The following is a 24302-nucleotide window of genomic DNA, read 5'->3' on the forward strand; positions in this document are numbered from 1 at the left end:
ATTGGTGCTGGGAAACATACTGCAGATCTCTCAGGGCTGGTGTTATGTGGTCCCAGTGGCCAGTCACCAATCTAGCTGCCGCATTCTGGATTAATTGCAGTTAATCTTCAAAGGTAGCCACAATTTGGTATAAGAGCACAATTTAAAGTCCTGAATCAGCCGCCAGTTAGTGGCCCTTATTCTGATTGCCCCTGCTAGGAACCTATACTGTACAGTGGTACCTCAGGTTACATATGCTTCAGGTTACAGACGCTTCAGGTTACAGACTCCGCTAACCCAGAAATAGTACCTCGGGTTAAGAACTTTGCTTCAGGATGAGAACAGAAATCGTGGTCTGGCGGCGTGGCGGCAGCAGGAGGCCCCATTAGCTAAAGTGGTGCTTCAGGTTAAGAACAGTTTCAGGTTAAGAACGGACCTCCGGAATGAATTAAGTTCTTAACCCGATGTACCACTGTAATAATATTATAATAATAATTTTTTATTTATACCTCGCCCTTCCCAGTTCAAAAACCGGGCTCAGGGCGGCTAACAACAAAATTAAAACACTTTAAAACAATTATAAAAGCAGCATAAAATACAGTATAAAAACATGAATAACAACAACATTCCAAAATCAATTTAGGGGAAATAAGCATTAGATAATCCCCAGGGCTAGCTGGCTGAATTGGTCCTACTTGGGCCAGCAAGGAGGCCAGGGGAGAATTAGCTGTGGGGTCTCAGAGTAGGGGATCTTCATAAAAGGGGAGCGGTAGGGAAGAGAAGAGAAATAAAAGATCAGGCTGGATTCAAATTAAAGGCCAGGCGGAATCCTGCAGGGCCCTAGTCTCGTGGGACAGAGCATTCCACCAGGTTGGAGCCATCACTGAGAAGGCCCTGGTGGAGGATAGTCTGACTTCCTTAGGGCCAGGGACCTCTAAACTATGGTTATTCATGGACCTTAAGGTCCTCTGCAGGGCAGACCAGGAGAGGTGGTCCCATATGCAGTATTACAGTATACGCAGAAAAGGAAATTTGATATAAAAGCACAATTAAAAGTCCTGAATCAGCTGTCAGTTAGTGGCCCTTATTCTGCTTGCCCCTGCTATGAACCTAGCAACCTTTGCTGTTATCTGTTCATTTTGATCTGATAGAAGAAAGGGCATTGTGGCAGTGGCTGAGCGCCCTGGGATGGTTAGTACGAGTGGGGTGATGGTCTCGTTCCTCAGGGCTTTGTAGAGGGTGCAAGACAGGAGGGCGCTGTTTTGGTGCTACCATCTCCACAGGGGCAAGGAGATAAGTACCGGTAACTACACAGTCAAACCTCGGTGTTTTTACATGAGTAGAATGTGTCCTTTTATTTAAAATGCATCTCTGGGTTATTTGTGGGGCATAGGAATTCGTTCATTATTATTTTTGTCAAAATATAGTCCAGCCCCCCGCAAGGTCTGAGGGACCGTGGACTGGCCCACGGCTGAAAAAGTTTGCTGACTCCTGATGTATGCCACCACTGCGGCCCATGTTTGGTAGCCCCCAAATGGAAAACGAGTTTGGATTTGGATTTGATATCCCGCTTTATCACTACCTGAAGGAGTCTCAAAGCGGCCAACATTCTCCTTTCCCTTCCTTCCCCACAACAAACACTCTGTGAGGTGAGTGGGGCTGAGAGACTTCAGAGAAGTGCGACTGGCCCAAGTGTGACTCCTCTGCATGTGGAGGAGCAGAGACGCGAACCCGGTTCCCCAGATTACGAATCTACCGCTCTTAACCACTAGACCACACTGGCTCTCTTTGGTTGAGTGAGGTCTCAAACAAAGAAGAATGGCAACTTAAACTGATGGAATATGTGCAGCTTGCGGACCTAACATACAGAATAAGAGAACAAGAAGAACATATGTTTAAAGAAGATTGGGAAATATTTATTGAATATATGGGGAAAAATTGTGTACACTTGAAAACGTTGGCAGCACTAAGATAAATTAAACAGTGTAAATAAGTTTTGATGGATGCAATAATGGAATACTGAATGGTTTATATAAAATATGCAGGGATTTATACTATGCTAAATGAACCATGGAAAGAGAAGAAGGGAAGTCATTGATATTTTAAGGTTGTCTAAATGAATATTCAGGGATGCAGGTGGCGCTGTGGGTAAAAGCCTCAGCGCCTAGGGCTTGCCGATCGGAAGGTCGGCGGTTCGAATCCCCGCGGCGGGGTGCGCTCCCGCTGCTCGGTCCCAGCGCCTGCCAACCTAGCAGTTCGAAAGCACCCCCGGGTGCAAGTAGATAAATAGGGACCGCTTACTGGCGGGAAGGTAAACGGCGTTTCCGTGTGCGGCTCTGGCTCGCCAGAGCAGCAATGTCACGCTGGCCACGTGACCCGGAAGTGTCTGCGGACAGCGCTGGCCCCTGGCCTCTTAAGTGAGATGGGCGCACAACCCCAGAGTCTGTCAAGACTGGCCCGTACGGGCAGGGGTACCTTTACCTTTTACCTTTAAATGAATAAATTGTAAAACAGAAAATTTAATAAAAATTATTTTTAAAAGGGAAAAAAGAAAACTTGGTCTGGGCTCCATCAAATGAGGCATACCAGTTGCTGCTCTGAGAAATAGGTGGTGGACGGGAAAGGAAGAGGCGACACAACTGAGGATTACGTTATGCATGGCACAAAGTGGGTAGTTTTTCACCCTCCCTCATAATGTGGGAACTTGAGTCCAATGAAGCTGGAAGAGTCAGGACAGGTAAAAGTTCTTCATGCAGCACATAAACTATAAACAGCACGGTCTTGTAGAAAGGTTGAAGCTTACTGGGAAATGATATATAAGGAATTGAAAAGGATGTTTAAAATAACTTTTGTTAAAAAAAACCCCCAGAAGCTTTTCTTTTGGGAATTCTAGGGAGAGAACTACCTAAACTTGTATAGAAATTTGTTTATGTCTGCTACTACAGCAGCAAGAATGTTGCTTGCCCAAAAATGGAAAGAAGTCCCAGCAAAGGAAGAATGGATAGAAAAACTTATGGAATATGCAGAAATGGCAAAACTTACCGGAAGAATAAGAAGTCAAGATAACGAACTTTTTATAAAAGAATGGAAATGGTTTATTGAATATTTACAGATAAATTGTAAACAGATAAAAACACCAGCAGGATTATTGTTAACAACCTGCAGTTTTATAAGAGTATATAATTAAAATGGATGAATAAATGAGCAAATTAAGTTGATTTGGATATGCAGAAGGTATTAAAAATAAATTTAAGGAGCCACGGAAAGGGGAAAGGAAGTCAAGTTTTGAAATGTTAAGGTGATTGTAAATTTGATGAAACATATTAATCTGAAAAGTATAATAAAAAACAAAAAACATGTAAACGGCGTTTCCGTGCGCTCTGGATTCCGTCACAAATGTCCCGTTGCTCCAGAAGCACGTGCTCCAGACCACGACCCAGAAAGCTGTCTGCGGACAAACGCTGGCTCTCTCAGTCTGAAAGTGAGATGAGCGCTGCAACCCCATAGTCGCCTTTGACTGGACTTAACCATCCAGGGGTCCTTTACCTTACTATCTAGTTCAACTGTGGAACTCCCTCCCACAAGAGACAGTGAGGCCAATCGAGATAGCTTTAAAAATGAAGAGAAATTCAGGGAGGAGAGGGCTATCGATGGCTCCTGGCCACAATGGCTATGCGCTGCCGCCACAGTCAGACACAGTGATGCTTCTGAATCCCTGTTCCCAGGAAACCCCAGGAGGGGAGAATTGCTCCAGTGCTCAAATCCTGCTTGTGGGATCTGGTTGGCCCCTGTGACGCCAGAAAAATGCTGGATTAGATGGGTATTTGGCTTTATCCAGCAAAGCTCAGATCCCACATCAGAAGCCATAAATCACCAGGCCATAAATGCAGAGTGAAGCTGCCCCATGTAGCAGCCAGCCTTGGGGGGAAAAGCACTGAAACGCACCTTATTCACTTTATGAAATAGATCGCTACACACATGGAGATACAGTGGTACCCCGCAAGACGAATGCCTTGCAAGACGAAAAACTCGCAAGACGAAAGAGTTTTTCGTTTTTTGAGTTGCTTCGCAAGACGAATTTCCCTATGGGCTTGCTTCGCAAGACGAAAACGTCTTGCAAATTTGTTTCCTTTTTCTTAAAACCGTTAATACCCAGGGTGCATTGCTTGAAGAGGTGCTTCGCAAGACGAAAAATTCGCAAGACGAAAAAACTCGCAGAACGAATTAATTTCGTCTTGCGAGGCACCACTGTACAGGAAGCATTGCTCCCATTTTAAAGCTTTTCTGCCTGTGGGAAGGATGCTTCAAATCAACGTTCAAGGGCTATTCTGATTCCCACGCGGAGATTAAATCTCAGTGGGGGGAACACGATTTTTCTCTCGGTGGGCGGCCACTGAAAAGCTCTATCAGCCAAGCCAGCAGCAACACACCTCCCCAAAATGTAATCCGGGAAACCACCTCGGAAATAGCAGATCCAAAGGAAATTATTATTTATTTTTATTTTTATTAATATTAAATCAAGGTCTCAGGAACTCCCAGGACTTTTCTGAGCTCGTCCACCCAGATTCCTGGACTTGCATCTCTTGACATTTTCTTCCCAAGATGGGGCAGCCGCCCACGTCCATTAAGACCCCATTCTCTGCCTAGGTAGAATGTCCCATCTTCTTTCCAGCAGAGAGGCAATGTTGCCAAGTGGTTTGAGGGTCAGGCTAGGACCTGGGAGAGACCACGGTTCAAATCCGCAGCCGGGGATGAAGGTCGCAGAATGTGGACTCAGGCCATTCACCGACTCCCAGCCTAACTTACCTTGCAAGGGATTGTTAAAGGGGTTGTTAAAGGGATTCAAGCAGCAGGTGGAGAAGCATGTCCACCACTTGGAGCTCCTTAGAGAAAAAGGTGGGGTGTGAATGCAGTAAACAATTTCCTGGGAGACCCTTGTCTCCTATCGGAGCATTTGAGGCATGCAGGTTACCCAGGCACTGCCATACTTTGAGGGAAGTTGCACCTGGGTGTTCCTCAAAACTCTTGGAGAAAGGGCCACCCTAGCCTAAAAATCAGTGGCCTCTTCTTTTTATGTTACACCAAATAGCAAATAAGGTTTTTTCTGCTGCTCCGGGGGGGGGGGGGGGGAGAACCCAAATTGATGGGTTCGAAGAAAGGGAATTCTGACTGAACCTTAGGAAGAGCTGACATTAAGAGCTGTTTTGACAGTGGAAAGGACCCCCTCAGAAGGTGGTGGACTCTCCTTTATTAGGAGTTTTTTAAATAAGAGGTTGGATGATAATAATATAATAATTACTTATACCCTACCCATCTGGCTAGGTTTCCCCAGCCACTCTGGGCGGTTCCCAACAAAATATTAAAAACTTACTGTCAAATATTAAAAGCAGGGGGCTGCCTTCAGATGTCTTTTAAAAGTCAGATAGTTTTTATTTCCTTGATGGGGAGGGCATTCCACAGGGTGGGCTCCACTACTGAGAAGGCCCTCTGCCTGGTTCCCTGTAGCTTTGCTTCTCTCAGGGAGGGAACTGCCAGAAGGCCCTCAGAGCTGGACCTCAGTGTCTGTGGGGCTGAAGGATGGGGGTGGAGACGCTCCTTCAGGTCTACTGGGCTGAGGCAGTTTAGGGCTTTCAAGGTCAGCACCAACACTTTGAATTGTGCTCAGAAATGTACTGGGAGCCAACGTAGGTCTTTCAAGACCGGTGTTATATGGTCTCGGCGGCCGCTCCCAGTCCTCAGTCTAGGTGCCGCATTCTGGATTAGTTGTAGTTTCTGGGTCACCTTCAAAGGTAGCCCCACATAGAGCACATTGCAATAGTCCAAACGGGCGATAACTAGAGCATGCACCACTCTGGCAAGACAGTCTGTGGGCAGGTAGGGTCTCATCCTGCGCACCAGATGGAGCTGGTAAACAGCTGCCCTGGACAAAGAACTGACCTGCGCCTCCATGGACAGCTGTGAGTCCAAAATGACTCCCAGGCTGTGCACCTGGTCCTTCAGGGGCACAGCTCCATCTGTCAGGGATTCTTGAGCTGCGATTCCTGCATTGCAGGGGGTTGGGCTAGATGACCCCCAGGTTCCCTGCCAACCCTACAATTCTGGGGCTGTACGTCTTCTACCCACAAGACCATGCCAGTGTCTCACACACAAGCAGGACGCTCACTCCAGCAACTGTAAGAAAGCCTTTATTGCAAACAAACATAGCTCAGAAAATAATAATAAAACATAATAATTATTATAATAATAATACATCTGGAATAGCCCTAAGGGGCCCGTCTGGGTTAATGGGGATGAAGATATCAACATGTCGTAAAAGGAGGCAACTTATGGAGGAGGCAGGGAGAAGGGGGGGGGCAAGGGAGGGGGCTTTCTGGCAATGTCACAGAAATGTTTCCAGCCAACTATTGTTGGCTTGTCCGTCCCCCCCCCCCCCCGTCTCCCTCTCCAGGCTGGCTGCCTCCCACCCAACTGCAACCTCATTCCATCGGCTGGCTGCCTGCCTGGGCCAGAACTTGGAGGACCCCAACACTGCCAGATAGAAACCTTCCTCCTCCAGGCTACAGAGGGAGTCATGATTTATACTGGGGGGGTTCAGGGATCTCCCAGCCCCAAATGTCCAGCTGAAATCCGGATGGGTCAAGCAAGTCCAATGCAAGCGGTCGGCAGTGGGTCCGGGATGAACAAAAAGTATTTTCAGCACACGACGAGGCTATTCGCTCGTGGGTTTTGCCGCGCTTCCGTGGGATGCCACGATGGCTGCGAATGTAATGTCCTTTATCGAAAGGAGGAGGCAAGTTAATGGGGGGTCAGGACAGGCTAAATGAACCCTCCATGTGCAGAGGCGATATAGGATGGGCCCCCTTGGCCGGTGGAGGGGAGACACACACAGCGGACAACAGAGAAGAGCCATTGCCATCACGCCCAGGAGCCTGGCTGGCTGGCCTCTCTACTGGAGACAGAGTGCTGGGACCCGGTTCTGACCCTGCAAGGCAATGGTGTTCTTCGGTCCTACTTAATTTTTGTGGGTTCACCTGCCGCGGACACCTGCAGCGCCCAAACTGCAAATGTCCAGGGCAAGGGGGTGTCAGGCACGAGGCTTTGGCTTCACGCTCCAGAGGACAGAGGGGGCTGGAAGTGGTTCTTCCCCAGCTCGGCTGGGCCCACACTGCTCCCCAAAGATTCCCAGCCTCTCTGGCCTTTTCTGCCTCTGCCTAGTCACCCCTCCAAGCCACAGAACAAAACGACAGACAAACACAGAAGCTACAAGGAGCTGACATTGGCGATGCACAAATTAAGCCTGTTCGAAACCAGTTTAAGCCACTGGGAGGTCCTGCACACAGGAATCCTGGAGAAATGAGGTTTTGTAGAGGTTTATATTTTAGGGAGCCTCGTCTTCATAGAAGCAACAGTCCAGATCAAACTCAAGTTGGCCATGATTGAACTGGGGCTGGGGAAACTGAGTTAAAATAACACAGAGAAAATATATATATTTTTTTATTTCAGCGGGGGGAAATTATCACAAAGAGACCTTCTGCTGGAAATCCTTAAGGGGCCAAATGTTTCCGTAACACCTTCATTGATGGCTTTGTTAAAAAACCTAGCATCGCAGTTCAATAGGCTTTGATTTCTGATTTGCAACTACATAAAGGAGAACACAAAACATTTTGCTCCAACATGCAAAGGAGTTCTGGTTTGCTAGCACCATGACATGCCCAACAAATCAACTTCCCCGAGTCAAATATTTCCAGTATCCTCCACCTGAGGAGGCTTAAAATGTCAAAGGCCTCCACTGGGACACTTCCCAAAGTGCATTTGGGACACGTTTTGCACACCGATGCAAGTTTGCTCTCCTCTTTTAAGCAACTGCAAATCAGAAATCAAAGCTCTATCACAGTGCATTGCGATGTTTCCAACAAGGCAGCCAATGAGGAATTTTGATTTTGTCAAAAGATAGCTTGGTCCATCAAGGATTTATATTACTGCATTTATAAGATGTTAATGTCATTGTAATATAAACTGCATTTTCTTTACACACTTTTTACCTTAACGGGGGGGGGGGGGGGCGTGAGTCACCTAGTTTTCGTGAAGGATGAAAGTCCCATCGCTTTCAATGGGTCTTTGCCACAACTAGCTGAACTGGGACCCCAGAGAGTCTCCTACTCAGGTGCAATGACAGTTAAACAGGTTCTGAGCCAGTTTAAAATGTACGATGGAGGCAGATCCAAAAAGGGAGGTTCTAACTGAAGCACGGCTGGACTTGGGAGCAGGGGGCGCTCAGAACCATCTGGCCAGGGTTCCCCACACGCCCAGCCATCGCTCAACTCATCCTGTCTGTCAAACTGCAGGGCAGGAAGAAGCGAGGACCACTTCGACCCAACCACCAACAACCCTCCTTCTCTTCCAGTTACACTTGCTGAAGATGTGCGATGCTGAGGCCACTCCAAGGCTGCTGCCTGGTTGGCGAAGCTCCTTATAAGCAAAACCAGGTTGAAAGAGGGCTAAGATCCTGCTGGCGGCTGCAGCAGGGATCCCGGCGACTCGGGGTCTCTCTGCAGCCGCGAAAGAAACACTCAAGCTACTATGGGTCGCAAGGAACCAAGGGGGGTGGGATGCCAGTGACCCAGAGCCTGCAACAGAAGTCTTCTTGATAAGCTTTGCATCAATCGAGGAACTAACGCCCCCCCTCCCCCAACACAAACACAATTGACTGGGTATTGCCGACGGCGAGGGGAGAAATGTAAAGTTAGAAGGATCCAGAAACTCCTCGTCAAGGTCCAAGCAACCAGGCCTTGAGGAAAGACCCACCAACACCCCTTTGCCTACCTAATCTGGGCTATGAGCAAGAGGGCAAGTGCACTTCAGGAAGTTTTGTCTGCAGGACAGAGAGCGTCAAGAGGCGGCTCAAGCAAGCTGGGGTAAGCAGAAATGCATGGCAAGGAAGGGTGGGGAGGGAACAGCTCCCCGTAAAACAAGACGCATACACAGGCCCCCCCAAACGCAACAGAATTTCACTGGGGCACACAAGAGTCCACCCTATCCGACACCCCACCTGCGGCTCTGAAGGGAGACGAAAGAAGCACGAGTTCTTAAGTGGCCTGTGCCAGGGTCCAGGGATGCCAGCGCTACTTGAAGTGGGGAGGGTGCCTCTGTCACAAGCAAGTACCATCTTGTCTGGTTCTAAACGGGCCAGAGATGGACTGACACACTGACGCAGGGGGCTGGGCAGCCCACCTCCCACGTCCTTGGACTGAATAGTTTTGCAGTCAGCACACCACAGGCCTGTCCCCAGAGGCCGGCAGCCGGCTCCCTCTGCTTCTGCCTCCCCCTGCCACCGCCCCCTCTCACGCCCACCCGCCCTGGCCAGAACAACCCACTTGGGTTTCAGCATGCAACCGGGGAAATGCCAAGCAAGCACGTCTGCGCCAACGTGTTCCCCCCCAGAACACTCCCTACAGCACAGAGCAGGAAGGTGAAGGCCAAAGAACCGGACACAAGCACAAGGACCGAAAAGAGCTTTCTTGGCTGCCGATAACATCAATTGTTCTTTTGCTCCCTCCTCCCCAAAGGGGTTGGCGCCCAACGCCTCCTCCCAGAAAACACACACATTGCATTTAAGTCACCAGCCCCAAAAGATCCGTCAGGCACAAGCAGAGCATCTCTTTTCCCCACGGCTGCCCTGGACCCGGGATTGCCAGCAAGGCAATCTCTAAAACCCTTCTCCAAAACCCCTGCGCAAGAAGGGGCCCTCTGCAGAGTGGAGAGCTACCTTCTCCAGTCGGGATCCCTCCACAGCAGCTCAGGTGGTTTAGGAGTGAAGCCTTAGCCTGGAACAAATGCCCAGCCTGGCGAAGGGAGCCTGGGAGGGAGGTGGGGCGTTTGACGTTCCTGAGGCCAGAGCTGACCCAGGTTTCTCTCCAGCCTCCTGGGGAAGGGGTGGCTTTTACTCAGAGCCAGGAAGCTGCACAGTGCAGAGGTCGGGGCAAGGGCTGCATCCCTCCCAACTGCAGAAGACCCTTGCATCTTGGCACTCCAGGTACTTCCCCCACCCCCAGAGACATCAGAGCGGGTCCTTGAGAGGTGGGAACAAACCATTCCCCAAACACTAAAGGATCAAACATTAATTCTCCAGCCTCGCTCTGGGTCGGGGGCAACGTGTAACAGGACGAGAAGAATCAGCCACAGGGTCTCCCGCCTTTGCATTGCAGCCACAGGGAGCTTCCCCTTTGTTTGCACCCATAAGTACATAAACCCTTTGCACTGCCCCCCCCCCCCCGCCCAAGCCACACACAAAAACGGCCGATAGCCAGAGGGATGGCGAGATACAGACACCTTAGAGGATCCACTCACTTTATCAGCTGTGTTGCATGTATCCTGGCTCTCTCACGCTTCTCTTTCCACCCACTTTCTCCTTGGGCATTTTGCACTTTTCTGGCACGGGGGGGGGTCTTTGCCCCCCCTCAGCCACCTGGGCCTCCCCCCCCCCCCAGACTCACACAGATTCTCTTCCTTTGGGCAACTCAGCATCTCAACCAGCCTTTGCCTGCTGGGCCTGGCGGGAGCTGGGAATCCAAGAGCACTTGCGGGGCCTCAACTGGGCACAGTCTGGCCAAGACGACCCGACAGCCTGCAGCCCCTCAAGGAAACAGAGCCAGCGTTGTCTGGGGCATGCAGTTTCCACACCTCCTGGACTCCTTTGGGGCTCTCATGCCTCTTGTATCCCACAACTCTCTCCTCTGCCACCCGACTGTGCCCTGCCCACGGCTTCTAAAGCACCTGGCCCAGTTTTATGTGCAGTCAACACCCTCCCCACCACGACGCCACCCTCCAACCAGGACTGGTTGACAAAGTGGGCCGAGGATCTGAGAGCTTAAGGCACAGATTCCCCCTCTCGTTGCCCGGGGTCCTTTTTCTAAGGGGTGGCATCCCTAGGGGAGGTTTGGGGGCCTGCTCTGCAAAGCAGGGGAGGAACAAGCAGCCCACCAACATGGCTGCCCACTGAGCCAGTGCAGAGAGCCCTCTAGCCCATCAAGCCAGCGCGGTCTCTGCAGACCAGTCAACACACGGTGGGGAAGCCAGAGGGGCCACGCGGCAGAAGGCAGAACCAAGGTCAAGGGGGCCTAACGGGGGTCACATGTAAAGTGCTTCGGCTGCTTCTCCTGCCCCACAACCCAGCCTTCCCGAGAGGAGGGACCCCTGGACATCCCTCCCCTCCTCCTCCTCTTTGGTCAACGCTTCCATACCTCATCCACGCCTACACTACAGACCGGCCTTGGTCCCAGCCTGGTGCCCTGGGGGGGGGGGGGGTTTGGAGCACAACTCCCACCAGCTACGGGATTTCTGCTCCAAAGCACCCGGAGGGCACAAGGGCCTGGAGAAGGCAGCTTTGGACGCTTCTAGGCCACCAGTTGCACCCAGGTTTGGGGACAAGGCAGGTGCCTCTCCTCTTCACAGCTGCCCAGAGCTCGCTGGACGGCCTTGTGGAGGGGCTGCTTCCCACCAGCGCCGCCTCCCCCTCCGCAGGCTGAAGACGAAGGAAGCCCAGCTCTCCTCGCAGAGTGGACTTTGCTGCTTGCGCCCAGGATCCGGACCGCTCCGTAGCAACGCGCCGCTTCTGAAGCATGCTGAAGTCCTCCCCCCCCCCCTCTGCCAGTCTTTGGAGGGGCGGGGCTTCTTCCCTTCTTCAACCACCCGCCCCACTTTTCCGTGAAAAGGCAAAGCATGCAGAGTGCCATCGGGCAGGAGAGGCGTCCAAGAGTCTGCTCTGCCCGCGAGGAAGCAGGGGAGCGTGGAGATTATGGGCAAGGGTTCTTGGCACAAGTTTGCCCCCTCCCCACCCCCGGAAAATCCAACCATCCGTGTTGCTCCTGCAGCAGACTGATAATGTTCCTCGTCACCCGAATCTCCTGCATTCGGTATCCTCGGTTGCACAGGGCAAACGAGGGAAATGAGCCCGGGGTCTGGTAGGCGAGATCCCCAGGTAGACCGTTGCCTGCAGAGTCCAGCAGCGGCTGTTCCTGTGGTTCTTTTGTGCTGGTCAACTCTGGCTGGCCTCGCACGGCAGCTAAGGCATCTCCCAGTTTCACACGTAGGACGCTGTCCTCTCCTGCACCCGCCACTCTGGACCCCGAAGGCGAGAGATCCCAGGTGGAATTTGCTAGGCGACAGCAGGCATGTGGAAGGAGCGGAAGAAAGCAGGTCCTCTCCAGAGTCCTCTTTTCAAAGGAAGACCCTATAACGTTGCTGCCTGCCAGTCAGGAGATGCTGCCTGCTTGCAGGGCCCCTTTCGCCTCCCCTGGGGGAGGCAGATTTCCGCCGCATCTGTGCTGCACGAGGCGGTTGAGCAGAGTTCCGCTGGTTCCTGGGGTGGGGGGAGGAGGGTGTGGTACATGGCGGGGGGGCGGGGCGGGATTGTAGGGATGAAGAAAATACACTTGGCACAATGACACCCCCGCGGGCGCAAGCTTCTAGGGGGAGAAGTCTGGTGGTGCTGCAAGAAATCTTGATCTTTTTCTGTGCCAGGAGATGCAGGAGCGAAGAGGGGGGTTTTGCACGTGTCTCAAGATTTGGGGGGGTCGGTGCAGGCTGAGGGCTCTCCTGTCCACAATACATGCATGAGCCCCACCGCCTTGCCCCACCGCCGAGGGCTGTTTATGTGTGGGAGGTCCTTTGTGGGGAGGGCCAAGCCCAGCCCCCACCAATCTGTGCTTGCACAGCGCCCGTCTGTGGGGAGGAGGAAACTATCGCAGGGAATCCGGGATGGAGCAGAGTCTCGGGTTGGGGGCGGCGGGGTGGCCCTGGGCCCCCTGCTGGAGCTGCAGGGTGCGGGCCGGGCAGGGGATGCCCAGCCAGGCGCGGCCAGGAGCATCCCTGGCGCCCGCCTGGAGCTGCCCCAGGTGCGGCGGGTGAGGAATGACCAGGGAGGCCCTGCTGGCGTGGCAGAGGCAGTGGAGCATTTCGCTGGGGGCATCCAGCCGCGGCCCCACCAGGCTCTTGGGCTTGGTGGTGATGGGCTGCGGCTGCCCCATGGGCACCACGGAATGGGCGCTGGAGGTGGGCAGGGCCGGCAGGCTCAGCCGGCGCTGGCAGTGGAGCATCTCGGCGTGGGGGTCCATCACAGCCGGTGGGGCACTCAGCTTCGGCCCTTGCTCCGAGCCGGGGGCCACACCCTGGAGGTGTCCAGCGGGGCCCGCTGCTGTGTGGGGACCGGGTGGAGGGTCCGCGGGAAGAGACTGTGGCCCATGAGGGGCTCCGTGCTGTTGCTGCTGCTGCTGCTGGGGCTGCTGCTGCTGCTGTTGTTGCGGCTGCTGCTGCGCCTGCTGCCCGGAGGGGGCAGCCCGATGGACGCCCGGAGTGGGGTCCCCGGGCAGATCCTGGCGGGGGGCCGGCGTGGCCCTCTGCGCGGCCGAGGCGGGGTCCCCGGGGAGCGGGGCCTGCTGCTGGAGGCCGGGAGCCACCGCCAAGAGGGCTCCGGCCAGGGGGTCAGCTCCCAGGACCTGCCGGTGGGTCCTCTGGTGCGCTCGGAGGGCCGACTCGCCCTTGAAGCGCTTGGGGCAGCAGGAGCAGGCGTGGGGCCTCTGCTGGGAGTGGGTGCGCTGGTGGGCGGCAAGGTTGCCCTTCTGGCTGAAGCGGCGGCCGCAGGTGGCGCAGGGGAAGGGCCTCTCGCCCGAGTGGATGCGGCGGTGGGTGATGAGGTTGGCGCGCTGGTTGAAGCGCTTCCCGCACTCGGTGCAGGCGAAAGGCTTCTCGCCCGTGTGGATCCGCTGGTGGGTGATGAGGTTGGGCCGCTGGCTGAAGCTCTTCCCGCAGACGTTGCAGGGGAAGGGCTTCTCCGTCTGGCGGCTGCCCCGCGGCACGGGCGTCTTGGGCTCTGGGGCGATCAGCCCCTCCTGGACGGCGTGAGTGCGCTGGTGGGCCGCCAGGTTGGCCTTCTGGCTGAAGCGCTTGCCGCAGCGCAGGCAGGGGAAGGGCCGCTCGCCCGTGTGGACCCGCTGGTGCGTCAGCAGGTTGGGGCGCTGGCGGAAGCGCTTGCCGCACTCCAGGCAGGGGTAGGGCTTCTCGCCCGTGTGGATGCGCCCATGCGTGATGAGGCCCTGCTTCTGGCGGAAGCACTTCCCACACACCACGCAGGCGAAGGGGCCCGAGCCCAGGCCCTGAGAGGGGCGCCCGGGGCCGCACAGGCCCGGCTCACACGAGGCCGCTTCCTCCTTCTTGACACGAGGCTGCTGCGCCCGCAGCTGGGCAGCGTTGGGCGCCAGGAAAAGGCCCGCTCGGGAGCTGTCGGGGAAGAGCTGGTAGCGCTCCAAGCTGGCCACAAAGCCCTTCTGGCCACCTTCCTCCTCCTTGATGGCCTTGCCGCGGCCGGCTGCTCCTGAAGGGGGCAGGAAGAGAGAAAGGGAGAAAAAGAGGTGGAAAGGAAGCATGAGAAGGGGCGAGAGGAAGACAGCACAAGGAGGCCTTTGCCGAAGAACGGAGTAGCTTCGTTTTGGGCACCAATTCTCCGGGAGAAAGCATCAAAGGCCACTCCTATGAGAGAATGTATAAAGCAGTCTGGGATATGGTAGGCATGGTTAAGCTTACATATATGAAAAAATTCCTTCCAGTAGCACCTTAAAGACCAACTAAGTTAGTTCTTGGTATGAGCTTTCGTGTGCATGCACACTTCTTCAGATACACCATGCACACGAAAGCTCATACCAAGAACTAACTTAGTTGGTCTTTAAGGTGCTACTGGAAGGAATTTTTTGACTATGGCAGACCAACACGGCTACCTATCTGTAACTTACATATATGGTGAGAACCAGACAGGGCAAGGCAATGTATTTATCAATTAATGGGCTGTTTTTACAATATACTGAAGTAATAAGGTGCAGGATAATGTAAGCCCACTTGTGTTACTTGGAACCTGGTGGTATTAATTTATTATTTATTTATTTATTTATTTAGGTATGGAACTTTGCTCCTATATGTTTATTTCTAGATATTCCTTTCTGCTTTTATCAGGCCTCTGTTGCTATACTTGCTATGTTATAAATATATGTAAACAATAAGAAACCAACTAAATATGAAGAATAAGGAGGTATGCCCTGAATGTTTGGGGCAAGGCTGCTGGGGGAGTGAAAAGGTCCACAAAATGCCGTATTTCTGCACAGGCAACGATCCAGACAACATCCAGCCTGTACATTCAGGGCTGGGAGGGGGGCAAACCATTTTTTATAAAGAATAAATGGGTTGTTCTTATCCGCCTGTCTCAAGAGACAATGGAGTGCACCTCCAGGGGTGAGGTCAAATGGCTGACGAATCACAGCACCTGCTGTGGCTGCAGAGAATGGTAAGTAAATGTGTGCCTCATTAGTTATTATTTTAGAACAGAAGTGGCTCTCCCAAATATCGTCAGGCTCCCAGCTCCCATCAGTCCCCTTCACCAGCATAGTCCCTGGCCAGGGATTATGGGACTTGAAGTCCAGCGTCATCTGAAGGGCCACAGGCTGCCTCCCCATTGGCCTGGCAACCAAAACTGCTGCTGGAGTCAACCAATAGCCAACAGCCTCTGCTGGATGGCTCCTCACCTTGGCAGGAGCCTGTGCACAGCTTGCCTTCCTCCAGCTTCTGGCGATCCGTGACGCCAAGCTCTTCCCACCGTTCAATCCAGGATAAGCTCTCGGGTTTGAAGAACCGGTAGCCTGGCACAGGGAAGAAGCGGTTAGTTTTGCTGTGCTCTCTGTGTGTGAAAAACCTGCCCTTGCCTTCTTGGCCAACAGGAAGACTTGGAAGAAGAAGAAGGGGCCACACCTGCAGAGTGACCAAAGCCAAAAGGTACCACAGGCATTGTCTGCCAAGGGCCTCCACAAACTCTGGTCGTGGCCTCCGTGGCTTTTATCTCTGTTTCAGCCCCCTTAGTTCCACACACTCAACCCCAGCACCCCCAACCCTACTCTTAAGCACTATTCAGAACAGCAGTTCTGAATACAACCCACTAAGAAATATAAGAATGCAATAAAATCAGAAACAGTTATCAATTAATTGCACAAATATTCCAAACCAAATTTAGTTCGATTAATTCAACAAAACTGATGAAGGTGATCCAGTGCTCCCACTCTGCTTAGTGGCTTACCTGGGCAGGGATCTGTTGGAATCCCTCTGCTAGAGTCCAGCTGATCACCAACACACTGCTCTCCAGCACGCTCGATCCGAGACAGGAGATCAGGTTTGAGAACCGGGTAGCCTGGAGAAGGAGGAACACCATTACGCTCCATTGCGGTGGCTTTTAAAAGGCTGACTCAGGTTTCCACACCTGGCACAGAGAAAGGAGCACTCCTTGAATGCAGATGCGTTGGAGAGGCGGCCCCTCTGTACCCCACCACACCCCAGGACAGGATCTTAAAGGGAGAGGGTTTCTTTCCGGTAAAAATATCTACCACAGAATCACATCTGCACACAGAGGCGAATGGATGGCAAACTGATGGAGGAAAGGACTATTAGTGGCTCCTGGCCGTGGTGGCTCTGCTCTGCCTCCACATTCAGAGGCAGCGATGCTTCTGAATCTCAGTTGCCAAAGGACAGGGGAGAGCGGCTGTTGTGCTCAGATTCTGCTTGCGGGCTTCCCGTGACGGGCATCTGGTGGGGCCATCAGGATTCTGGGCTGGATGGCCCACTGGCCGGATCCAGAAGGCTCTTCTTGTGTCAAGTAGCCCCAAGAGACTCCTGCACCAAAGCAGACTCAGCCAGCCGCCACCAAACATGGTCCTGAAACCAGAGAGCTGGGCTCCAACATCACATGCTAGGTGGGAGCTGTGCTGGCTGGGGGGCTTCTGCCTGGAGTGGAGACCTAACAATTAGCAGGAAAGAGGCTGACAGACCCTCTGGCCCTCACAATACAGTTGTACCTTGGATCCCAAATGCCTTGTGACTCAAACATTTTGGCTCCCGAACACCGCAACCCCGGAAGTGAGTTTTCTGGTTTGCGGATGTTCTTTGGAACTCAAATGTCCGATGCAGCTTCCAATTGGCTGTAGGAGCTTCCTGCAGCTAATCAGAAGCCACGCCACGGTTTCCAAATGTTTTAGAAGTCAAACGGAGTTCCAGAACGGATTCCGTTCAACTTCCGAGGTACCACTGTATTAGCTATCTGAAGTTGCATGGCAGTCTCTCTGCCTCGTTCTGCATCCTCTGGTGAGGGGAGCTCGCCCCTCTTGAGCAGAGCCAGCGTGAACGAGGAGCCAAGCCTTTCTGAGGTGCCCTACAGGCAAGCCAACAAAGCTTTTGGCAAGCAACTGCCTCCCCCAAACAAAACCAGTGGCGTCTTACCCAGGGAAGTGACCAGCTCGTAGTTCTCCATCACCACACCCACCGACTCCTTGCGGATTCTCCGGGACCTCCTCCGGGGAGACGCAGACCAGGGCAGGCTCAGACGTCACCTGCTGCGACAAGATGGACCGGTCAGCGCTTGCCCAGCTCTGAGGAAGCCGCCTCAGGCCAGGAAGCCCAACCCAGGAACAACAGGAGCTGCCTTATACCAAAGCCACAGCCTCGGACCAGCAGGGATGGGCAGCGAGATGCTTCTCAGATGAGGCTGGACTACAACTCCCATCAGCCCCACCAGCATGGCCAGGGTGGCTATGCCCCGCCTCAAAAGTTGAAGGCAACAATGCATTCAGAGGGCTCATGCTCTGCTCCCTGGTTTCCCACTGAGGCATCTAGAGGGCCACAGAGCGAGCAGGATTTTTATGGCCAATGGCCAGGGATGACAGGAGATGCTTTCAAGGACTGAACCTGGGGCTTTCTGCATTCAAATATAATAATAAATAATGATTTATTATTTATACCCCGCCCATCTGGCTGGGCTTCCCCAGCCACTCTGGGCGGCTTCCAACCAAATATTAAAATACAGCAAGACATCAAACACTGAAAGCTTCCCTAGAGCAGGTGTTGAGCCACTGAGGACCCAGCAGGAACGCTACAGGTTCATGATGGGGAGAAAGATTAGACGCAGCACCTCAAATAACTCAAATGTGGAATTGCTAACAAAAAAATATGTCACTTGTCCCTCGGATCAGCCTCCATGCCTGAGGACTGGAAAGTATCCATTGTGGCAACGGTTTTTGTAAAGGGATCTAAGGGGGATCCTGGAAATTACAGGCTGGTTGGCTTAACGTCTGTCCTTGGAAGACTGTTGTAAAGTATTGTTACAAGATAAAATATCAAAGCTTATAGGAGGAGGAGCCATACCAAAGCTGGACTGGGTGGGTCATTGGCCTGATCCTGCAGGCTCTTCTTAGGCTCTGTGCATATGTTGTGTGTGCTTCACATTTGTGGGAGGAAGCCCTACACGCCTAGCGCTAGTCACCATCAAATGGCTGCATCCAATGGGAGCCAAGCCATGCCCATCAAAGTGCACAGGGCGGGGATAGTCAACATGGCGCCCTCCAGAAGATGATGGCATCCCATCAGCCCCAGGCAGAATGGTCAATGTTCAGGGCTGATGGCAGTCCGATGACATCTGCTGGAGGGCCAATTAGGGCACAGGGACTGAGGAACCTTCCCCAAGCAAGGCGTCGGGAGGCAAGAAGCAGCTGCCCCAGAGAGCTCCAACCCACGGCTCAGACTTCCCCTGCCCTCACCCTACCTGGGCAGCCTCCTTTGCAGGCATTTCCTAGGACAGTGATCCAGGGAGGGGAGACCATGTTTCTCCTCGGCAAGTGAAAGGCAAACGGGATTCGTCTTGCGAGTCTGGCCATCCTTCTGGTGGTTTATTTTTGCTGCTCTTTCCGAAAGGCCCTGCATCAACCGGGAGGAGAAGAGGTTAAGCAAACAGGGTGCTGAGGCCCAGTTCAACCCAAGCCCCCTGCAAATCATCTAGCTTTGTTCAATTTCTCTGAGTCTCTGTGCAAAGCTAACGGCTTGTTTTTTTGCTGTTTTGAAAGCACTAGATTCAACCGTTAGGGCTCTGGCCGGCCGCCGTGAGAAAAGCAGCTGGACTAGATGGGCCACTGGGCCAGGAGACTCTTCTTATGTTCATTGCTGCATGCTGAACACAGAAACTCAAAACAAAAAAAATTCCTTCCAGTAGCACCTTAAAGACCAACTAAGTTAGTTCTTGGTATGAGCTTTCATGTGCATGCACACTTCTTCAGATACACTGAATGCACACGAAAGCTCATACCAAGAACTAACTTAGTTGGTCTTTAAGGTGCTACTGGAAGGAATTTTTTTTGTTTTGACTATGGCAGACCAACACGGCTACCTATCTGTAAAAGAAACTCAAGAAAGAATATACATTTCATAAGCTCATTTGCAGCCTCTGGGAGACAAGCCGGCCCAATAAAAGGCTGCCAGGTCTCCTCTCTGTTTGCAGACACACAGACACCACTTGGGGAGTTGGGGAGAGAGACATGTGAACTGCAAGACCATAGAGAACGTGAAAAAAAGCAGCAGCAGGTGCCAAATAACAGGCTGAGGACTACGGTAGCAGAGTCAGGGACTAGATGGCCTTGGGGGTCCCTTCAAACTCTGCAATTCTACGGTTCCTGCCCAGAAATAGAGATGATGCTATAGCTGCTGCGTTCCGTATGCTAAGGAGTCTGGGTCACTCCGTATCAAAAAACAAAGGAAAGGTGAAGGAAACCACAACCCAAACGAGCAGAAGCCTCTTCCTGATGAGTTTCCTGGCTGTACACTACTTGTTTTTTTTTTTTTTTATATGGGATGACCGTCCACTATTTAAAAAAATAGTAAGAAGGGATATGGTGGACGGTTATAAAATTATGCATGGTAAAAAAAATTATGCATTGCAGCAAGTTGGACTGGATAACCCTTTGGGTTGTTTCCATGCCTACAAATTTATGATTCTATAAGAAAGTGGAGGGAGGGAATCTCACACACACCCACCCAGATTACCTCAGGCAATGATAGAGGGCAGAGAAGGCAGGCCAAAGTAACACCCTCTGCTCCCAAACGCTGCAGAGAATTCTGCCACCAATGATGAGGTTTTTTAAAAAACGCTTTGCCATTGCTTCATGGCAACCACACTGTGTGGTTTTTATTTTACTTGTACACCTTGAAAAGGATTTGTAACCTTAGAGGCATAATATGTGTAATAAATAACAGGACAATTCAATGAAAATTACGAGCAAGGGATTTAAGACAGGAAACGGAAAGGACTTCTTTGGACGACGCACAATTCACTTGTGGAATTTGCTGACAGAAGACTTAGTGGTGGCCACTAAAAAGAGGATTAGACAAATCCTTGAAGGCTACTGAATGGCTGCTAGAAATGGTAGCTTTCTGCAGTCTCATGGATGCCACAGAATACCTTTGGCTGTGAAGCACTAGCCCACAAGAGAGTCCTTGCTTTCGTTTCCAACTTGGGGGCTTCCCGACACAGCAAGACTTCTTTCCCTGAGCCTCTGCAGACACATCTTTCCCTATAGCCTCAGCTGTCTTCTGATCCACCGTCTTTCAATCCTTGCTTTAACTGCCTGATCCCAAGATCTCAGGGCACTGCGGAATCTGACCCAGAAAACACAGCCTTGGAATCTTGGACAAAGAATCCAGCACCCTGAAAGTCAAGATTATTTTTTCTTCAAAAAGGTTCCTACAGAAGTCCCTGGCCCTTAGGAAAGTTACTTTTCATTCATATGGTGGCTTAGGCAGAGTCAAAGGTAGCAAAGCAAATGTTGGAGCTGAGCGGGGAATCACAGCATCATAGAATTGCAGAGGATCCAAAGGGTCACGTAGTCCAACTTCCTACCATACCAGAATCGCAGCTAAAAATCCCTGGCAGGTGGCCATCCAAACTCTGTTTAAAAACCTCAAACAAAGAAGGGAAGCCCACCACCTTCCAAGGTGGTGAACCTGGGTTTCAAAACTGAAACTTAATAGCCTGCTCACTGAACGGCAGCTGTACTCAACACCCCCAGAGTCGCTCAACAAGATGGGGTCACAGCAGAGAAAGTGGATACACGTTAACTGGAAGAGCTTTGGCAAAGGAAATTGAAGAATGTGAATTCTTGAAGAAGAATGTGAAGGACACAGTGAAACACTCTGACCAAGAGAGAGGGGGTGCCTTGTTCCAAGGACCAAGAATCAGCACAAAAGATGGTCTGCGGGGGGTGGGAAAAGGACGGAGTTGCCTCCAGCAATGCCACCCCAAGTCCCCACTCTCTCTTGGTCCAGCCTGGCAGACAGAATGAGGAGGGAGCAGCTGCCCAGCCTGCCCCTTACAGTCTCTGGAGGTTCCCATTCCAAAACTGCCTTCTCTGGATACAGGTAGGAGCAGGATCTGCTGTTGCGGCCATTCCACAGTTCTTCTGCCATGTCCATTCAAAGGCACAGACCCATTCCCACAGCCAGAGGAACGCGTCTGGCCAAGATAGTTTTTGCCCATAAGCAAATTACAAAAACTTTCACATAAGGTTTCTTCCACTTGGGAAAGGTGCTCTCTTTCAGACAAAAGCTTTGAAATCTGAACTGATTAATGAGGGGACTAGAAAGGCAAATCCCTTCTTAGTACAAAATGTTTAAGGAATCGAAAGTTGTGCAGCAGTTAACCTTATCAAGCTGAGGTTAATCGCTTCCTGCCACACTTTGCTGTCAAGATGGGAAACCCAAACCACGGCCAGAAGCACTCAAGGAAAATTTAGAAGCCAGTTAAGGATCCAGGAAAGAAACTGGAGAACTGGCCCGACAGTGCACAAAGCTCCACTCCTGACAGCCCAAGCTCCTCCAACGCAGCCCCAAAGCCCCACCCGCCAGCCAGCCCCACTGCAGCCTTCCCAGCACAACCCACAGAGCAGAAAACAAGCCATTTTTAGCAGCGGACCCAGAAATACAACAGCAATTCCCTCTCTTGTCCCCAGAGGCTGCAAATATCTTTTTGACCTCTGCCATCCGCACGTTTTCCAACTGAACTGCAAGGGCAACTTTCTGCCAAGGCTCAAGGGCTAGAGAGAAATCTTTGCTTTCCCCCCCACTCTGGCAACTACCTGCTTCTTTTTTCCAGCACCAGCCTAGCCAGGTTGGAAGAAACCCTCATGTTCTGATCACCAGCATCACATTTCAAAGGCGACTAGGCAAGTCAATTTTCAACTATTTTTCAACTTGGCTCTGATTTGGGGTTGGCAAATCAAGAGAGTCAAAAGAGTTGGCCATTTAAGGCTGCAATGCTGCACATGCTTTAGCGAGGAAGATAATTTGCTGGACACAATGGAATTTACCTCCAAGTAAACGAGCACAGGATTGTGCTGAACATCAACCTTTGAAATTTCCAGTTCTCTAGAAGCTATATCCCACCAACTTGGGACCCTGAATCTTGAAATAATAGGTTGCGGGGTTTTCACACTCAACAGCTAAAACACTTACCCAGGAGAAATTCCCACTTAATTTGATTAAACTTGCTTCACAGTAGACATGCAAAGGATTGTCCTATAATTCTACCACTACTGCCCTGACTCCAGGGGCAACCAGAGGCTACGTCCATCTATGGGAAAAGTGCGAATGGGCACCTAATAACCCCCATTTTACAGGTACAAAGCTGCCAAAGTTCAGGGTCCTTTTTGAATTACAGGCATTTCCAGGCTTCCCCATTCAGACAAAAAAGGCCGCTGTCTCCCTCTTCCCCACTGCAGCCATCATTTCCACAAGTTCACAAGGCCCCCCAAGCCCATCTTGGCAGGGCAGCCAGCCCTGTCCTCTCAAGGCCCAGGAGGAGGGCTGGGAAGCCTCAAGCTAAACCCTGAAGCCCCAGGGCAACGTTGGCTCAAAATGAACGAAGAAGGCGGGAAGGGGGCACCACCCAAAGGTGCCCCAGGGCCCACCCATCGACCCTGGCTAGGGAAACGGGCGATCTGCTCCGGAGCCAGCCTTTTGTGCAGAGGAAACTTCAGGAATTCGGGAGGAATTGGGGAAGGGGGGGGGAGGGAGAAATGCATTCAACGCCCGCGGTCGCAGAGGGGAGCCCACACCGCCCTATAGGGGTGCCATGGGGGGGGGTGGAGAGCAGCACTCCGGGGGGGGGGCAGAAAGAGAGGAAGGAGGGAGGGGCTTTGGAGACCCCCCCCAGCAGGACCCTCTGAGGGGGTGGCTGAGTGGGAAGGGGGGGTGAAGGGTCCAAACCCGGGTTTTACCCAGCTACGCAGAGAGGGGGCCCCCTCCCTCCTCCCGCGGAGGGGCTTCCCCTGCGCCCCCCCCCACCTCAGGCGCCCCCCCACGCGAGGCCTCTCCCTCTTTCGGGGGGCTGCGCCTTGCCTTGCACCCCCCGGAGCCCCTCGGCCCGCCCTTCCCTCGCCCCCGCCCCACCGCCCGGGCGGCCCCCCCCGGCCCTCTCCCTGCCCCCCCGCCCCGCTCACCAGGCCCTGCGGTGACCCCCTGACCCAGCAGGCGGTGTTGCCATAGCAACACCGTGACGGTCCCCGGCCGTGGCGGACGCGAGGCCCGCGTCACCGACGCATCATCGCCGGGCCCGGTGACCTCACGCGATGACGTCACGCGGCGGTGGGGCGAGGCCTCGTCTTTCCTTTTCCCTTTTTCCTCCCCCTTCTCCCCGTCTTCTGTTATATATACATATAGGTGTATATATAGATTATTTTTTATTTTAATAGAGCAGAAAGGACCCGGATGAAGGAACCGGAAAGGCCCGCTCGCTCTCTTTCCCCCAAGCCCCGCCCCTTTTCGCCCTCCACAATACACGCACTTCCGCTTCCCTGCTTCTCCTCACGGGCCTTCTTCCTCTTTCTCCCTCCTTACCCCGCCCGGACTCGGAAAGGAGATTGGCGCGCGGCATCATGGGAGAGCGAGTTCCCGCCGGGCGCAGAGGCAGGAAATGGGGCGCCGTCCCGTTTGCCCGAGAAGCGTGGGAGGGAAATCTCGCGATGGCGGCCGGGTTTCGCGCCTTACCTCTCGCGAGAGGCTCTTCCGCTCAGGGCATCATGGGAGGAGGAGTTCTGCGGGAAGCGCATGAGGCCTACATGGGAAGGCCTCAACTCTTTTGCTGCGGGGCGAGAAAGGAGGAGGAGGAGCCGAGCCAACGCCTTACCTTTTAAGCGCAGCGAGACAGTTAAACCGCGTGACTGCTAAAGAATCCTGGGAGCTGCAGTTTGCTAAGGATGCTGGGAATGGTATCACTGTAAGAGAGGAAACTACAGTTCCCAGAGTTCTTTGGGGGGGAATCCTGTGCTTTGAATGTGTGGTGTGGGATTGTCCTTTCTGGAGGGAATCTCATGTTTCAGTTCCAGTGGCTGCCAAACAATCAGGGAGCACACTGGCACCTCCCTTCCATAAACTCATCCCCAGTTAAAAAAGCATTCTTCAGAGCAGTGGTTTGCACGACC

General features: G+C 52.6%; 1 protein-coding gene across 6 annotated transcripts; it reads right to left on the reverse strand.

Moving 5' to 3' along the window:
- Positions 1-6148: 6148 nt before the first annotated feature.
- On the reverse strand, positions 6149-23762 carry LOC114607286 (uncharacterized). 6 transcript variants are annotated; one of them, XM_028750343.2, is made up of 6 exons: positions 23666-23762; positions 18602-18753; positions 17284-17396; positions 16091-16201; positions 15546-15659; positions 6149-14347 (listed from the first exon to the last, which is right to left on the reverse strand). In XM_028750343.2, the coding sequence occupies exons 3-6, from the start codon at positions 17312-17314 to the stop codon at positions 12717-12719; spliced, it is 1887 nt and encodes a 628-aa protein (XP_028606176.2). In that variant the 5' UTR covers positions 17315-17396; positions 18602-18753; positions 23666-23762; the 3' UTR covers positions 6149-12716. The 6 variants fall into 6 exon arrangements, with proteins under 6 accessions (XP_028606176.2, XP_028606174.2, XP_028606171.2 ...); XM_028750341.2 differs by lacking the exon at positions 23666-23762 and adding an exon at positions 23322-23628 and having other exon boundaries at positions 17284-17393; XM_028750338.2 differs by lacking the exon at positions 23666-23762 and adding an exon at positions 23322-23628.
- Positions 23763-24302: the final 540 nt, after the last annotated feature.

This window comes from Podarcis muralis, chromosome 12, assembly GCF_964188315.1.
Source record: "Podarcis muralis chromosome 12, rPodMur119.hap1.1, whole genome shotgun sequence".
Taxonomy (NCBI): domain Eukaryota; kingdom Metazoa; phylum Chordata; class Lepidosauria; order Squamata; family Lacertidae; genus Podarcis; species Podarcis muralis.

Coding starts and splice junctions, on each gene's coding strand:
- LOC114607286 (XM_028750343.2), bottom strand. CDS start 17,314: ATGGAGAACTACGAGCTGGTCACTTCCCTGG. Junction 16,202..17,283: donor CGAGCTGGTCACTTCCCTGG/GTAAGACGCCAC, acceptor CTCCTTCTCCAG/GCTACCCGGTTCTCAAACCT. Junction 14,348..15,545: donor GTGCACAGGCTCCTGCCAAG/GTGAGGAGCCAT, acceptor TGCCCCCTTCAG/GAGCAGCCGGCCGCGGCAAG.